General features: G+C 44.1%; 1 protein-coding gene across 3 annotated transcripts in view; it reads right to left on the bottom strand.

The window, feature by feature from the left end:
• Positions 1-3,253: 3,253 nt before the first annotated feature.
• The window catches only part of rps6ka1 (ribosomal protein S6 kinase a, polypeptide 1), a gene marked incomplete at its 5' end in the record, with an annotated part of 145,716 nt that continues 134,845 nt past the window's right edge, over positions 3,254-14,124 (bottom strand). For all 3 annotated transcript variants that reach the window (XM_084144132.1, XM_084144134.1, XM_084144133.1), the window contains 4 exons: positions 3,254-5,384; positions 11,535-11,672; positions 12,325-12,442; positions 12,612-12,688. In XM_084144132.1, coding sequence (XP_084000258.1) covers positions 5,262-5,384; positions 11,535-11,672; positions 12,325-12,442; positions 12,612-12,688 — 456 coding nt within the window. In that variant the 3' untranslated portion in view covers positions 3,254-5,261. The remainder of the gene's footprint in view (positions 5,385-11,534; positions 11,673-12,324; positions 12,443-12,611; positions 12,689-14,124) is intronic.

The following is a 14,124-nucleotide window of genomic DNA, read 5'->3' as shown; positions in this document are numbered from 1 at the left end:
TATCCAGAGGCACAATCAGAATTGAGCTCACATCAGCCATATTGAGAACTACCCTTACAAAAAAAGATTGCAGTTTTAAAAGTCCAGTAACTGCAGTCAACTGTGGTATTTTGGACGCATTGATAGCAGAATAACTGCAGTGTACTGCAGCTGAACTGCAGTTATACTGCACTGTAACTGCAATTATGCTGCAAACTTACTGCAGTAAAAAAAAAAGAGTTATTTTGGACACAGTATTTGCAGCATACTGCAGTTATACTGCATTGTAACTACTGACTGCAATCTTTTTTCGTAAGGGTAAAAACCAACTGCATAAAACACCCATTAAATCAGGTTGTTCAGTAGATGTTCATACTATTATCGAAAATCCCAGTGAACACAAGACGTTGAAAATACGTATTTTCAACCAAAAAGACAGCTTTTCAATGTAGGTTCAATTTCACTATTTTGGAGTGAGAGGGGTTAACACACTCTGCCTCTTTCTTATCAGAGCATCTCCAAGGTCTGCTGCCCACGCAGAAACAGAGGAAGAGTCAGAGGCAGCCTTCACTCTGCGTTTTACGACTATCAGACACGGTTACTCATCCGCAGGGCAATTGGTGCTCCTGCCTCTATCTAGTGCTGCCTCTAAATCAAACAGACTCGTGATCAGTAGGCACAAACGGAAGACAATTTTAAGAAATGGAGTGAAATGGGGAAGTACTATCTGTACTGGCCCAATAAGAAATGCTTGTTTCGATTTCCGTTGAAAACATGTTGCTACGGTTTGCCCTAATGAACAGACCTGCCCGCCATTATGACAGCAGATGAAATGAGGCAATGCAGCATCTTCCAGGGTTTGTCCCAAATGGCACCCTATTCCCTATATAGTGCACTACTTTTGACTAGATTCTTTCAGACGGAGGAGACCAGGGTAATGTAATGGGAGCCGGATGGAAAGATGCATGTACAGTACTGTAATTAATACCGGGAACCTGGAAAAGTCTGTGTTAGTATGTGTGTGGTTGGAGAGGGGTAATTTACTGCAGTGTGAATTGCCTGTACACTGACGCTCAAGGTAAGAGCACAGAGCCCCCTGGTATGTGAGTGAGTGAGTGAGAGAGATGAACGAACAGAGGAAGAGAGAGAGTGTTTATTTTGTTTGTTTATTTGGATCCCCATTAGCTTTTGCAGAAGCAGTAGCTACTCTTCCTGGGGTCCACACAAAATAACAAGTAAAAATGGACTGATGGACAAGGACAATCACACATATTTAAAATACGATATACAAACAATACCAAGAAATGGTGTGCGTGTCCCCTCACAGTCCCCTCCGTTCCATGAGTTGTTTAATCCGTTTTTTCAGGATTTGGAGATCGAAGGGAGTTCTATACGATCATGGCGCTGTATAAAATGTTGCGTTGCCGTGAATTCATTTTGGACTTGGAGACTGTGTAGAGACCTCCGGTGGCATGTCTTGTGGGGTATATATGGGTGTCTGAGCTGAATGTTATTTGATTATGCAGATAATCTGGAATTCATCACAGTAATATTTCTCATAAAAACTAGAAGAGAAGCAGTTAATGTCTCGTCAACCCTCAACTAGGAAAGACTGGCATGCATGTTGTTGATGTTAGTTCTGCATGTGCAGTTAAGGGCCAGGCGTGCTGCTCTGTTTTAAGCCAGCTGCAGCTTTGCTAGGTCTTTCTTTGCTGCACTTGACCATATTACCGGACAGTAATCAAGATGGGACAAGACCAGAGCCTGAACAACTAATACAGTTAATTTTTGTGTCAAAAACGCAGGACATCTTTTTATAACAGACATACCCCTCCCCATCGTCACAACAGCTTTGCCAATGTGAGTTGCCCATGATAATTGACCATCCAATGTTACCTAGTTTAGCTTCCTCAACTTGCTCAATGGTCACATCCTTTATGTACAACTCCAGTTGAGGTTTAGGTCTTAGAGAATGTTTTGAACCAAATACAATGCTTTTAGTTTTAGATGTATTTAAGACCAGTTTATTACTAATCACCCATTCTGATACTGACTGTAACTCCTTATTTAGAATTTCAGTGAGCTCACTTGCTTCGGGTGCTGACATGTAGAGTGTGGAATCATCCGCATACATAGTCATTTTAGCTTCGTGTAAGACCAGAAGCAAATCATTTGTAAAAATAGAGAAGACTAACGGCCCAAGGCAACTGCCCTGAGGGACAATGCACTGTACATATATGATGTTAGAGAAGCTTCCATTGAAGAACACTCTCTGGGTTCTAATGGATAAATAATTATCCAACCATGTGATGGCAGGTGATGTAAAGCCATAGCAAGTGAGTTTTTTCAATAACAATATATGATCAACAACATCAAAGGCTGCACTGAACAATACAGCTCCAACTATCATAATATTATCAATTTTAACCAATCATCTGTCATCTGAGTCAGTGCAGTACAATGAGTGCCCTTCTCTATATGCATGCTGAAAGTCAGTAGTTAACTTGTTCTCTGAAAAATAGCATTGTGTTTAGAATGAATGAGTTTTTCTATTTGATGTTGACCAGAATATTATTTGATGTTATGTAGAGAGTTTGTATGCCATTGTGAAGGAGGAGGTAGGAATTAGGCACGTTTGTGGCGGTACTGTATGCAAGTGAGAGTGAGCATTTTAGTGAGAGTGGATGGTAGTCTGTTTCAGGGAGCATGTGGTCAGTACACAAGGGTGTTATAGAACATAATGGTTTGATGCAGAAGAGGAGAGGAAGGTGTTACTATGTTAAAAGCTGCCTACGTGTGTGTGTGCGCCTGCAACAGAGGTCCATCACAGGAGCTAGTCTGAGTGCATTTGAGGACGTTTGGGAAGGCAGGGAGGACATGAAAGTGTACCCCCTGCTGTTTGTGTGTGTGTGTGAGATGCACACAGTGTTCTTCTGCTTGCGTAACACACTGTTCCCTGGGTGTTTTAAAGGAACACTCACATCAATCACTACAGCAAAGGGTCTAGGACACTCTACACTTAAAGGTTTGGTCCATGAAAAGTGTATGAACACACAGACACTGACAGACTAATATAGGAACATGTTCAATTCCCCTTTGAAAGGAATCTGCATAGACCCTTTTTGTTTTTCCACAGTGTTTGCAATTTCCATATTATCCAAGCTAGCCTGAATTGAGTGCAAACCGTGTTATTTGGATTATATTATTAATGTACACATACATGCAGACATCACAGAAAATAAGAGGAAGTTAAAGCAGAGACTGAGCAGTCTGGTCAGCGCAGAGAAAATGTTTTTAATAGAAAGGAATGTCATTTTAACTCCCTATAAGCCTGAATCCCCACTGCTGCAATGGCAGAAGAGGGTGAACTACCCCCTGCACCCCATCCCGACCCACCATCCTCATTGCTACAGATATGCTTCAGATATCTAAAAGTCAAGGGTCAAGTCTAAAGAAGCTTATGGGATCTAAACTATGCTGTAGGTCAAGTTACCTTACAAGCTACTTAAATTTAGCCACAAATGTGTATTATTCCAATACAGCAAATAATACAATGATCCTTTAGTCTAGAAGTTATTATGACCTATGATTAAGTAAAATAGAGAAAGAACTTAATGGAAGTCAAGGGCTTTTCACATTAGAGCCAAACCAAGCTGTACTGAGCTGGCCAGGTTAAAATAGCAGTGCCGGCGCAGTTTGGTTCAGGTTGGCACAATAGTGTGAAAATACCTTTACCCGGGTAGTAGAGTCAAACTGAACAGGAGACAAAAAAAATTACCTGTGGACATTCACTTTATAAGTCCTGATTAAAACCAGCAGACAGGCAATTTCAAATCAGAAAAGCCCAAACAATATTGTTTTAGTAAAAGATGAAAACCAATGCTTTACAGTGACTTTAAGGGAGAGAGTGCATTTGAGTGCTCAGTACAATTGTTTCGACAATCAATATCACCATACTTGACATCTTAACATTGAAATAGAGGAGGATTGTGGGAAAGAGAGTCCATCATGGACGCTCCGACAGCGTGTGTGCTCGACATGCCTTTTACAAAATGTAATCACCACTTTCTTTGGACCGAACAACAAAACATAACAAAAACAACAGGCAACAACAAAAGCGAACACAAGAAAGACAGCATTCAAAATAGGCAAGAAGAAAACACAATGGGAGAAAAAAAATTAACAGATTTCAACATGCCACCTTATTTAGGGCATTAAAGATCCTCCTATTCATTTTTTAACAATATATTTTTTTTTTTTACAATATCTCCAATCTCTTTTTTTCTTCTTCTCAGAATCGGCAAGGTCACCAAGAAAAGTATAGATAAGAGAAGGACAAAGCAACATGACGTCACACTGCACCAGACCATGCAAACAACTTCCTGCAACCTTCCCTAGGACTGGCCTCACTGTAAATCCTTTTTTTGTTTTTACATTTTTAGTCATTTAGCAGACGCTCTTATCCAGAGCGACTTACAGTTAGTGAGTGCATACATTTTCATACTGTCATGCAATGGACATTGAAACGCTCAGCTTGGAAAAAACATTAGCAGTGACTACATTACCCAGAGTTGCTACTTCTGGTATAGTCTCAAAAAGATGAGGCATTTATGGCAAAATGTTTTTTTATTTTAATGGTCATCCAAAATAGGAGAATGATAGCAATGGACTGTGATTTTGTTTTGTGCCATAGTCCCTTCAAGATTTCCCAATGGAAAAACAGCAAAAACATGAAACAAATCGATTTGGCAGTAGCCTATTAATACGTAAAGCTAATCAACTGGAGAGAGAACAACACACCAAACAGACAGAAAGACAGACGTGCAGAGAGCTGAGCGGCAGCCAATCACAGCGATGTTGAGGGGAGAGCCAATCAAAACAAAAGCAGAACAGAAACACTACCGAAACATCAACAATGGTCATCAATGTCCTCTGTGGTAGCAGGTTGTCTCGCAAACTCAAGGCTCACAACTGTTATCCAAAATATACTGCTAACACATTTGCCATAACCTGCCGCTACCCCACTGCCCACTCATCCCCAGCCATGTCCTGTCACTAGTCCAGTGTGATTGACAGCCAGTGACCACGCCTATCGAGGAGGAAACCGAGATGACTGATATCACCGGCAGGGGGAGGTGACTACAGCAGAGCACAGTCAGTGGTCCTTGGCTGGTTAAACTGAGGTGGTCTGCTTGTCTCTTCAGTCTCGTGACTTGCTGCTGTACTGACTGACTGGGGTTGTTGTAGCTAGAGTCTGGGGTTCTACATGGTTCTACATGGTTCTACAGAGAGGTGGAGGGGAGCTTCTTGACACGTCGCTGGGCCAGGAAGGAAGACTCGATGGGCTTGAGCTCCGGCGTGGGCTGGGAGCTCTTCAAGGCTGAGTAGGTGGCCGCCATCGCCCCCTGTGGGAAGAGAAGTAGTGCAACGTCAAGATACCAGTTTGGAGGACAAACAGTTTCAGTTGCAGGCGCACACAGAATCTGGCACGTATAGTGTAGAGAATCATTGTACCATCAAAACCACTGTGAAATACAGCTCTGGAAAAAATAAGAGACCACTGCAAAAATACAAGTTTCTCTGGTTTTACTATTTATAGGTATGTGTTTGGGTGAAATTAACATTTGTTTTATTCTATAAACTACTGACAACATTTCTCCCAAATTCCAAATAAAAATATTGTCATTTAGAGCATTTATTTGCAGAAAATGACAACTGGTCAAAATAAAAAAAAAGATGCAGTGTTGTCAGACCTCGAATAATGCAAAGAAAATAAGTTCATGTTCATTTTTAAACAACACAATACTAATGTTTTAACTTAGGAAGAGTTCAGAAATCAATATTTGGTGGAATAACCCTGATTTTCAACCACAGCTTTCATGCGTCTTGGCATGCTCTCCACCAGTCTTTCACATTGATGTTGGGTGACTATGCCACTCCTGGCGCAAAAATTCAAGCAGCTCGGCTTTGTTTGATGGCTTGTGACCATCCAGCTTCCTCTTGATCACATTCCAGAAGTTTTCAATGGGGTTCAGGTCTGGAGATTGGGCTGGCCATGACAGGGTATTGATTTGGTGGTCCTCCATCCACACCTTGATTGACCTGGCTGTGTGGCATGGCGCATTGTCCTGCTGGAAAAACCAATCCTCAGAGTTGGGGAACAATGTCAGAGCAAAAGGAAACAAGTTTTCTTCCAGGACAACCTTGTACGTGGCTTGATTCATGCGTCCTTCACAAAGACAAATCTGCCCGATTCCAGCCTTGCTGAAGCACCCCCAGATCATCACTGATCCTCCACCAAATTTCACAGTGGGTGCGAGACACTGTGGCTTGTAGGCCTCTCCAGGTCTCCGTCAAACCATTAGACGACCAGGTGTTGGGCAAAGCTGAAAATTGGACTCATCAGAGAAGATGACCTTACTCCAGTCCTCTACGGTCCAATCCTTATGGTCTTTTGCAAACCTCAGCCTGGCTCATATTTGCTTCTCATTGATGAAGGGCTTTTTTCTAGCTTTGCACGACTTCAGCCCTGCCCCTAGGAGCCTGTTTCGAACCGTCCTCGCCATGCACCTCACCCCAGCTGCCGTTTGCCATTCTTTTTGTAGGTCACTTGATGTCATCCGCCGGTCTGTAGCTTTGATGTCCCCAATGTCTGCTGCTTGACCTTGTTCTTATGAACCGCCGTCTTTGAAATTTTTAGGATCAAATCAAATCAAATCAAATGTTATTGGTCACATGCGCCGAATACAACAGGTGCAGACATTACAGTGAAATGCTTACTTACAGCCCTTAACCAACAGTGCATTTATTTTAAACAAAAAAAGTAAGAATAAAACAACAACAAAAAAAGTGTTGAGAAAAAAAGAGCAGAAGTAAAATAAAGTGACAGTAGGGAGGCTATATATACAGTAAAATAAAGTGACAGTAGGGAGGCTATATATACAGGGGGGTACCGTTGCAGAGTCAATGTGCGGGGGCACCGGCTAGTTGAGGTAGTTGAGGTAATATGTACATGTGGGTAGAGTTAAAGTGACTATGCATAAATACTTAACAGAGTAGCAGCAGCGTAAAAAGGATGGGGTGGGGGGGCAGTGCAAATAGTCCGGGTAGCCATGATTAGCTGTTCAGGAGTCTTATGGCTTGGGGGTAGAAGCTGTTGAGAAGTCTTTTGGACCTAGACTTGGCACTCCGGTACCGCTTGCCGTGCGGTAGCAGAGAGAACAGTCTATGACTAGGGTGGCTGGAGTCTTTGACAATTTTTGAGGGCCTTCCTCTGACACCGCCTGGTATAGAGGTCCTGGATGGCAGGGAGCTTTGCCCCAGTGATGTACTGGGCCGTACGCACTACCCTCTGTAGTGCCTTGCGGTCAGAGGCCAAGCAGTTGCCATACCAGGCGGTGATGCAACCAGTCAGGATGCTCTCGATGGTGCAGCTGTAGAATTTTTTGAGGATCTGAGGACCCATGCCAAATCTGTTTAGTCTCCTGAGGGGGAATAGGCTTTGTCGTGCCCTCTTCACGACTGTCTTGGTGTGTTTGGACCATGATAGTTCGTTGGTGATGTGGACACCAAGGAACTTGAAGCTCTCAACCTGTTCCACTACAGCCCCGTCGATGAGAATGGGGGCGTGCTCAGTCCTCTTTTTTTCCCCTGTAGTCCACAATCATCTCCTTTGTCTTGGTCACGTTGAGGGAGAGGTTGTTGTCCTGGCACCACACGGCCAGATCTCTGACCTCCTCCCTATAGGCTGTCTCATCGTTGTCGGTGATCAGGCCTACCACTGTTGTGTCGTCGGCAAACTTAATGATGGTGTTGGAGTCGTGCCTGGCCATGCAGTCATGGGTGAACAGAGAGTACAGGAGGGGACTGAGCACGCACCCCTGAGGGGCCCCCGTGTTGAGGATCAGTGTGGCAGATGTGTTGTTACCTACCCTTACCACCTGGGGGCGGCCCGTCAGGAAGTCCAGGATCCAGTTGCAGAGGGAGGTGTTTAGTCCCAGGATCCTTAGCTTAGTGATGAGCTTAGAGGGCACTATGGTGTTGAATGCTGAGCTGTAGTCAATGAATAGCATTCTCACGTAGGTGTTCCTCTTGTCCAGGTGGGAAAGGGCAGTGTGGAGTGCGATAGAGATTGCATCATCTGTGGATCTGTTGGGGCGGTATGCAAATTGGAGTGGGTCTAGGGTTTCTGGGATTATGCTGTTGATGTGAGCCATGACCAGTCTTTCAAAGCACTTCATGGCTACAGACGTCAGTGCTACGGGTCGGTAGTCATTTAGGCAGGTTATCTTAGAGTTCTTGGGCACGGGGACTATGGTGGTCTGCTTGAAACATGTTGGTATTACAGACTCAGTCAGGGACATGTTGAAAATGTCAGTGAAGACACTTGCCAGTTGGTCAGCACATGCTCGGAGTACACGTCCTGGTAATCCGCCTGGCCCTGCGGCCTTGTGAATGTTGACCTGCTTAAAAGTCTTACTCACATCGGCTACGGAGAGCGTGATCACATAGTCATCCGGAACAGCTGGTGCTCTCATGCATGCTTCAGTGTTGCTTGCCTCGAAGTGAGCATAGAAGTGGTTTAGCTCGTCTGGTAGGCTTGTTCAATCTTAGACCTGTATTGACTCTTTGCCTGTTTGATGGTTCGTCGGAGGTCATAGCGGGATTTCTTATAAGCGTCCGGGTTAGAGTCCCGTTCCTTGAAAGCGGCAGCTCTACCCTTTAGCTCAGTGCGGATGTTTCCTGTAATCCATGGCTTCTGGTTGGGGTATGTACGTATGGTCACTGTGGGGACGACATCATCGATGCACTTATTGATGAAGCCAGTGACTGATGTGGTGTACTCCTCAATGCTGTCTGAAGAATCCCGGAACATGTTCCAGTCTGTGCTAGCAAAACAGTCCTGTAGCTTAGCATCTGCGTCATCTGACCACTTTTTTATTAACCGAATCACTGGTGCTTCCTGCTTCAGTTTTTGCTTATAAGCAGGAATCAGGAGGATAGAGTTATGGTCAGATTTGCCAAATGGAGGGCGAGGGAGAGCTTTGTATGCGTCTCTGTGTGTGGAGTAAAGGTGGTCTAGAGTTTTTTTCCCTCTGGTTGCACATTTAACATGCTGGTAGAAATTAGGTAGAACGGATTTAAGTTTCCCTGCATTAAAGTCCCCGGCCACTAGGAGCGCTGCATCTGGATGAGCGTTTTCCTGTTGATTAATGGCCTTGTACAACTCATTCAGTGCAATCTTAATGCCAGCATTGGTTTGTGGTGGTAAATAGACAGCTATGAAAAATATAGATGAAAACTCTCTTGGTAAATAGTGTGGTCTACAGCTTATCATAAGATACTCTACCTCAGGCGAGCAAAACCTCGAGACTTCCTTAGTATTTGATTTTGTGCACCAGCTGTTGTTTACAAATATACAGAGACCGCCACCCCTTGTCTTACCAGAGTCAGACGTTCTGTCCTGCCGATGTAGCGTATAGCCTGCTAGCTGAATGTTATCATTGTTGTCGTTCAGCCACGACTCCGTGAAACATAAGATATTACAGTTTTTAATGTCCCGTTGGTAGGATAACCGTAATCTTAAATCGTCCATTTTATTCTCAAAAGATTGAACGTTGGCTAATAGGATTGATGGGAGAGGCAGTTTACTCGCTCGCCGTCGGATCCTTACAAGGCACCCGGATCTGCGTCCGCGATATCTCCGTCTCTTCCTCACGCGAATGACGGGGATCTGGGCCTTGTCGGGTGTCTGTAGGATATCCTTCGCGACCGCCTCGTTGAAGAAAAAATCTTCGTCCAATGCGAGGTGAGTAATCGCTGTCCTGATATCCAGAAGCTCTTTTTGGTTATAAGAGACGATGGCAGAAACATTATGTACAAAATAAATTACAAATAACGCGGAAAAACACACATAATAGTACAATTGGTTAGAGGGCTGTAAAACGGCAGCCATCTTCTCCGGCGCTGTTCTGTTCCGGTACCTCAGGATGGAAGCAACCTGACGCTCACTGTATCCCTCTGCCAGTAAAGCCAGAATTGAACAATTCTTTTCCTCACCCAAAACTTTCCTTTTCAACTCTTTTGGCATGGTCAATAGTTATTTTTTAAATTAATATTACTTTTGAGGTACTATTAGCACTGTTTTTGCCATCCAGCTGGTCCTATTGCAAGAGGATAGTGATGACCACAGCAGTGGATTTTATACTTTTCCTTGTTAAATAAGATTTGGTTCATGTGATCACCTAATCAGTACCTAATTCAGTAGAATGAGGTGTGCCTGTGTTGGAATTCAACAGACACTGGAATGGAATGGCTGTCATACATGTAGAGATGCTGATTTAAGAAACATTTGCAGTGGTCTCTTAATTTTTTCCAGAGCTGTATATTGTATTTTCAGCTGTTTGAAGCTGGTGTTCAAAACCAAAAGTAAAAGATGCAAAAACGAAACTTAAGAACGGGAAGCATAGAAATAGCCCACATAGAACAGATATACCACTTATTAGACTTGCTTTAAATGAGAATGACAGATCTATAACTGACATTTCTATGTGCATTTGGTCAGGTCACCCAAAAAGTAACATATTGCAGTTTTAACTTGAAAGAGAAGGCAATTTGAATAAAAGCGATTAGAGTTTATTAAGATGCCTCCTCGTTAATTATCCTGCCCAAACGTCATGTGAAAACATAGATTTTCAGCCCCCGCCTGAAATTCTGAGAAATGATTCCGGTTGGGCCAGGCCAGGGATTAGGTTTGTGCAACATTGAAGTCTAGAGACCAAGGCGACTGTAGGCTATCAATCACCTGATTGTTGAGTTGTGGCTGTCTGAACAGCTGCCAAAACAGGCCTTTCGCAATATTTTGAATACAATCGTGGGAAAAGCACAGGTTGGAAAGCAAATGGCTCCTGCTTAAAAGAAGACTTGTATGTCTATAGGCCTCCAAAATATTTGATCAATTCCCAAGTAGGCCTATTGAGCGAACAGCAACACTGGTGAGTGCGCTGCGCATCATTGGGTGAGTCAGTGACACTAAACTTGTTCAGGACTATAATTTCCTCCTGTACCATCTTTTGTCTCCACTCTTATCGTAAGCCTAGGCTATTTGTTGCATTCAAGACAAGGCTGTTTTGTATTTCTCTGTCAGTGCCAGAGTAGCCTGTCATTTCGATAATTTGTGTGGTATTAACAAATATTTGACTAAAGTCTCCAGTTATGTAAAATTACGTAGAATTACATGATTTAAAAAAAATAAAAGGCTACAATATATTGTGCGCAAATTCTGTAAGTGCCTCTGTTCTACTCAATGTCACTATGTAAATGTTAGTCATTTAGCAGACTTACACTAGCAATTAGGGTTAAGTGCCTTGCTCAAGGGCACATCGACAGATTTTTCACCTAGTTGGCTCGGGGATTAGAACCAGCGACCTTTCGGTTACTGGCACAACGCTCTTAACGACTAAGTTACCACCCTCTGAACAAAAACGGAGTTGACCCCCAACCCTGGATTGCCCAGTGGGTACAGTAGAGTGTACATTATAGTATCAATCCAGTACCTTGACCAGCTTGGCGTCCTGGTGCTGCAGCTGGCTGTTGGGCAGCTTGTCCCTCTGGACGATCCAGGGGTGCTTGAGGACCTGCATGGCTGTCAGCCGCTGGTGGGGGTCCACATGGAGCATCTTAGACACCAGGTCCTAAAGAGAAAGAACACACACAGCAGGAAGGAAGAAATTAATGGTTTGATTTTGTTTTTTTTACCCCTTTTTCATGATATCCAATTGGTAGTTACAGTTTTGTCCCATCACTGCAACTCCCCTACGGACTCGGGAGAGGCGAAGGTCGAGAGCCATGCGTCCTCCGAAACACGACCCTGCCAAGCCGCACTGCTTCTTGACACACTGCTCGCTTAACCCGGAAGCCAGCCGCACCAATGTGTCGGAGGAAACACCTTCCAGCTGGTGACTGAAGTCAGCTTGCAGGCGCCCGGCCCGCCACAAGGAGTCGCTAGAGTGCGATGGGACAAGGAAATCCTGGCAGGCCAAACCCTCCCCTAACACGGACGACAATGGGCCAATTGTGCGCCGCCTCATGGGTCTCCTGGTCACGGCCGGCTGCGACACAGCCTGGGATCGAACCAGGGTCTGTAGTGACTCCTCAAGCACTGCAGTGCAGTGCCTTAGACCGCTGCGCAACTCGGGATGCCGGTTTGTTGGGATTTTATCATATTATATACTGTACACCTCTATCCTTGAAATCCAAACTAAACCACTATTGTTCTACTTCACGGCACGATCATGTGAAAAGGTCAAAAAGTCACTCAGCAAGTCCTAGTCAGTCCTACTGTACCTTGGCTGCGTCCGACACGGCGTCCCAGTTGCCTCCTGTCAGAGTGAAGTGACCGCTGCCTATCCTGCTCAGGATCTCATCTGGAGTGTCCTCGGGTCCGTTGGCAAACGGCGTGAAGCTGAGGGGGAGGGGAGGGAGGGAGCACAGGGGACAAGTCAAATGAGAGTGAGTGTGTATGCACGTGAGTGACAACATTACATTTTGTTGGATGTAAATGTCATATGGAGTGGAATATTGTGCACAGATGTATGAGTGGTATGGTGTGTGTGTGTGTGTGTGTTCCTCACCCAGCCAGCATGGTGTACAGCAAGACACCCAGACTCCAAATATCACAGCCTTCGTCATAGCCCTGACGCTTCAACACCTGGAACACACAGACAGAGCAATACGTCCCAATATTGGCTATCGTGCATCACTGGGGTAAAGCTATACGCCCAAAGGCTATGCACCCTAGACTTTGACAAGGACGCTACACTGAGCATACAAAACATTATGAACACCTGCTCTTTCCATGACATAGACTGACCAGGTGAATCCAGGTGAAAGCTATGATCCCTTATTGATGTCACTTGTTAAATCCACTTCAATCAGTGTAGATGAAGGGGAGGATACAGGTTAAATAAGTTTTAAGCCTGGAGACAATTGAGGCATTGATTGTGTATGTGTGCCATTCAGAGGGTGAACGGGCAAGACAAAAGATTGAAGTGCCTTTGAACGGGGTATGGTAGACCGTATTACCGCCACACCGGTAGTCATGAGTCATGGTAATCTCCACTTATGCACTCTAGGCATGTTGGTAGTACCCAACTCACTAATGGCCATCAGGTCCCTAATGTCCTGGTACTCAGGGCTCCATTGTCCCTCTAACCACTCTGGCATCAATGCAAATGCAATCGAACATCACAAACGCATCATAAAAACAGTATGTGCTTTTAAAACGCACCTCACTGTGATTGATCAATTTGAAGAAAGAAGTTCAACAGCAGGTTGAAACTGAGTGGAAAACATGGTCATTGTGGATGTTGTTTCAAAGCCTAACACAGCGCTTTCTAAGGTGATGATTAATTCAAAACACTATATGCATATTAGAGATTATGCACAGGCCCAGTGCTTGACTTGGACTGAAATAGGTGCTGGTACTCATTTTGGGTGCTGGTACTGTTTATATTTAGGTGGAGGAGCTCCACAATACTTTTGAGCTAATATTCTATAAGCAGTAGAAAACTTGAGGTGCTGGTACTCATCTCCGGTGAGCGCCTGCCCAAGTCAAGCACTGCATAGGCCTATACAGTACCAGTCAAAAGTTTGGACACACCTACTCATTAAAGGGTTGTTCTTTATTTTTACTATTTTCTACATTGTAGAATAATAGTGAAGACATCAAAACTATGAAATAACACATATGGAATCATGTAGTAACCAAAAAAGTGTTAAACAAATAAAAATATATTTTATATTTGAGATTCTTCAAATAGCCACCCTTTGCCTTGATGACAGCTTTGCACACTCTTGGCATTCTCTCAACCAGCTTCATGAGGTAGTCACCTAGAACTAATTTCAATTAACAGGTGTGCTTTCTTAAAAGTTAATTTGTGGAATTTCTTTCCTTCTTAATGCTTTTGTTCTTCCACACCGATCTCGACAAACCATTTCAACTTTACAGTTGGCACTATGCATTGGGGCAGGTAGCGTTCTCCTGGCATCCGCCAAATCCAGATTTGTCCGTCGGACTGCCAGATGGTGAAGCGTGATTTATCACTCCAGAGAACGCATTTCAACTGCTCCAGAGTCCAATGGCGG

This window comes from Coregonus lavaretus, assembly GCF_964263955.1.
Source record: "Coregonus lavaretus genome assembly, chromosome: 27".
Lineage (NCBI taxonomy): Eukaryota > Metazoa > Chordata > Actinopteri > Salmoniformes > Salmonidae > Coregonus > Coregonus lavaretus.
The sequence above is the reverse complement of the archived record's forward strand: the minus strand, read 5'-3'. Positions and strand labels throughout refer to the sequence as shown.